This window comes from Galeopterus variegatus, unplaced genomic scaffold (assembly GCF_000696425.1).
Source record: "Galeopterus variegatus unplaced genomic scaffold, G_variegatus-3.0.2 Scaffold24197, whole genome shotgun sequence".
Lineage (NCBI taxonomy): Eukaryota > Metazoa > Chordata > Mammalia > Dermoptera > Cynocephalidae > Galeopterus > Galeopterus variegatus.
In genome coordinates, this window is record NW_007750308.1 from 1 (window position 1) to 3,642 (window position 3,642).

Sequence of the window (3,642 nt, forward strand, 5' to 3'; positions counted from 1 at the left end):
TACAGGTGAGAAACCATATGAATGTAAAGAATCTAGGGAAACATTGTACAGCAGATCACACGTCAGTGTACATCAAAGTATTCAAGGAGGTGAGAATCCATGTGAATATAATAAATGTGGACAAACCTTTCACCTAAACTCAAACTTCTGGGTGCATCAGAGTCCTCACACAGGGAAAAACCCCTGTGAATGGGGTGAATGTGGAAAAACATTTCGGCAGATGTCAGCCCTCATAAAGCATCAGAGAATTCACACAGGTGAGAAACCATATGAATGTAATGAATGTAGGAAATCTTTCTTTTACAAGTCATCTCTTGCTATGCATCAGAGAATTCACAGAGGTGAAAGACCCTATGAGTGTAATGAATGTGGAAAATCCTTTCAGCAAAAGTCACTCCTCACCATCCATGAGAGAAAACACACAGGTGAGAAACCATATGAATGTAGTGAATGTGGAAAAGCTTATAGTGAAAAATCATACCTCAATAGGCATCAGAGAATTCACACAGGTGAGAAGCCATATGAATGTAAAGAATGTGGGAAGAGATTCTACAGTAAATCACACCTCAGTGTACACCAGAGAATTCATACAGGTGTGAAGCCCTATCAATGTAAGGAATGTGGAAAAAATTTCTACAGTAAATCACATCTGAATGAACATCAGAGAATTCACACAGGTGAGAAATCATATGAATGTAATGAATGCAGTAAAGCGTTCTACAGAAAATCACACCTTAGTGCACACCAGAGAATTCATACAGGTGAGAAACCCTATGAATGTAAAGAATGTAGGAAAGCTTTCTACAACAAGTCACAACTTAATGCACACCAGAGAATTCATATAGGTGAGAAATCGTATGAATATCAACAATGTAGGAAAAGCTTCAACCATAAAGCTGCTCTGACTCTGCATCAGAGATGTCACACTGGTGAGAAACCATATGAATGTAAAGAATATGCTATAAGTTTCTATAATAAATCAAAATTAAGTGGATGTCAGATTATTCACACAGGTGAGAAACCCTATGAGTTTAATGAGTATAAAAAAACCTTTTACCAGAAGTCACACCTTAGCAGCCATCAGAGCACTGACACTAGTGAAAAACTATATCAATGTAAAGAATGTGGGAAAGCCTTTACAAAAATGTCACATCTCAACAGACATCAGAGTATCCACACAGGTGAGAAACCATATGCATGTAAAGAATGTGGAAAAGCCTTCAGTGAAAAGTCATACCTCAACAGGCATCAGAGAATTCACACAGGTGAGAAACCATATGCATGTAAAGAATGTGGAAAAGCCTTCAGTGAAAAGTCATGCCTCAACAGGCATCAGAGAATTCACACAGGTGAGAAACCAAATGTATGTAAAGAATGAGGAAAACCTTTTAACAGAAATCAGTTTTTAAGTACGTGAGAGAATTTACACTGTTGAGAAACCCTCAGTGTAATGAATGTGCACAAACTTTTTACCAGAAGTCAGTCCTCACTACATCACAGAACTCACACAGGTCAGAAATGCTATGAGTGTAAAGAATGTGGAAAAACTTTTAACTGAAAGTTACATGTCAGCAGGCATCAGAACTCATGCAAATGAGAAACCATATGGGTGTAAATCATGTAATAAACTTTCCCACTGTAAGTCATACCTCACTGAACATCAGAATTCACAGAGGTGAGAAATCATATGAATGCAATGACTTTGAGAAAATATATATCAAAAATTAGCCGTAACTATACATGAAAGAAATCACACAAAGGGAAGAACCAATAAATGTTAATGTGTGGGAAAAACCTTGTGTCAATACTCACACCTGAAGATGCATCAGAGAATTCACACATAATATAATCCCTGTAAATGTCAAGGTGTCCCTTGTTATTCACAAGGAATTGATTTCAGGACCTCCCATGAATACCATCTTCCTCTCATTCCTCTTTCCTTATCAAACTACTGTAACCACCTATTTGTTTCTCCCTCTTAAAATAATTTAATCCATACACAAGCCTGTCACTGCTTCACAAACACACTGCCCCAACCTCCCCTGGTCTTTTTTTTAAATGTATGGTGTATTAGATATGTCATCTCACATTGTTTTTTTCATGTAACAGTGTATCGTTGAGGTCTTAGTACATATGGAACTCCACTTTACATTTTTGAAAGGCTACATGGTGGTCCACTGTATGGATAGAATGTAATTTAACCATATTCCCCTATCAATGGGCATTTAGGTTTCATGTGTTTTGCTGTTACACATAATGCTGTAAAGGCCATTCATGCATATTCATCATTGTGCAAACAAGGGAGAATGTCAGACAAATTCAGAGAAGTCTACCTGCTTTTCTCTTATTAACCACATATGCCAAAATAGTGTCTTAAAATTTTTCTAGTACTATGAAAAAACTTAAATGGATTCATTACCATTTCTGGGAATATATCTTATGAAAATAGTTGATGTTAAGTCTGTATTGTTTATAATGGTAAAAACTACAGGCAGCATGAGGGGATTTGTTAAATTATAATACATCCAATAGGGAGAAATTCTTTTCAGCCATTAAATATCATTCATATTATTTTTTGATCAACTCGTTTCAAGTTTACCTTTTTTTAACCTTTATGTTCTCACCTGAAATTTTACACAAGTTAGTGTTAATAAATTTTGAAATTATATAATTGTCACAGATGTATCAATACACAGCAGAAAGCAAAACATCACCACCTTCTTTACCCAGTTATTTCCCTTTCTTGCAATAACTGCAGCCAGTTTGGTGAAGACTAGCAGGGCTTTTCCATAAGTACATTTTATGTAGTACTTCAAGTTTTACCTTTTTACTCAAGTAACACATGAATAAATTCTGTCTTTAAATGTGCAGAAAATGCAAAGTTATGTGGATTAATATTCTTTGTTATATTTTGGGACTAAGCCTTTCTACTTTATATGTAGCAAGCCACCAAAAGCCGGCTGCTGTATCTTTTCAATGTGTTTTTAAAAATTAGATTTAAGAATGACAAGGGTGTTTGAGTCAATTTTGTGACCTACTGAGTCTGAGGTTCCTGGCAGATGTCCGAGTGGAGGAACTTAGTTATAATCTGAATGTTGCTAATGACACAGACATCACCCTGACTAGTACTATGGGCTGAATTGTGTCCCCTCCAAAACTAATTCCAGTTGCAATCTTAACCCCCAGTACCTGCAAAGGTGACTGTGTTTGGAGAAAAGTCTTTTAAAGAGATGGTTAGGTAAAAATAAGCCTGGGCCCTAATGCAATCTGGTGGTTGTTTATATGACAAAAGATTATAAAATATGAAGAGACATCAGGGTTAGTGTGCATGGAGGATGATCTTATGAAGAGGAAATGAGAAGTTGGCTATCAGCCACCCAAGGCAAGAGCCTCACGGGAAACCAATCATGCCAGCACCTTGATGTTGGTCTTCCAGATTCCAGAGCTGTGAAAAAATTAATTTCTGTTGGTTAAGCCACCCAGTCTGTGGTATTTTGTATGGAAGCCCAAGCAAGCTCATGCAACTAGCCAACATGAAATCTAGAGCAATTTCGAAACTGGGTACCCCATTTGGATGAAGCCTCCTAAAAGTTTTATGAAAGTGAGCTGTGCCCTTTGTCCATCAAGGCTCTGGGAACAGGA

The 3,642-nt window shown here is 37.0% G+C and overlaps 1 protein-coding gene across 1 annotated transcript; it reads left to right on the forward strand.

Moving 5' to 3' along the window:
- Window positions 1-160: 160 nt before the first annotated feature.
- LOC103583546 (zinc finger protein 345-like) lies at window positions 161-2,025 on the forward strand (the record flags this gene model as incomplete). The annotated part of the gene is made up of 2 exons (XM_008564834.1): window positions 161-1,349; window positions 1,512-2,025. Coding segments are annotated over 2 exons (1,236 nt in total), but the record flags the coding sequence as incomplete, so codon positions are not given.
- Window positions 2,026-3,642: the final 1,617 nt, after the last annotated feature.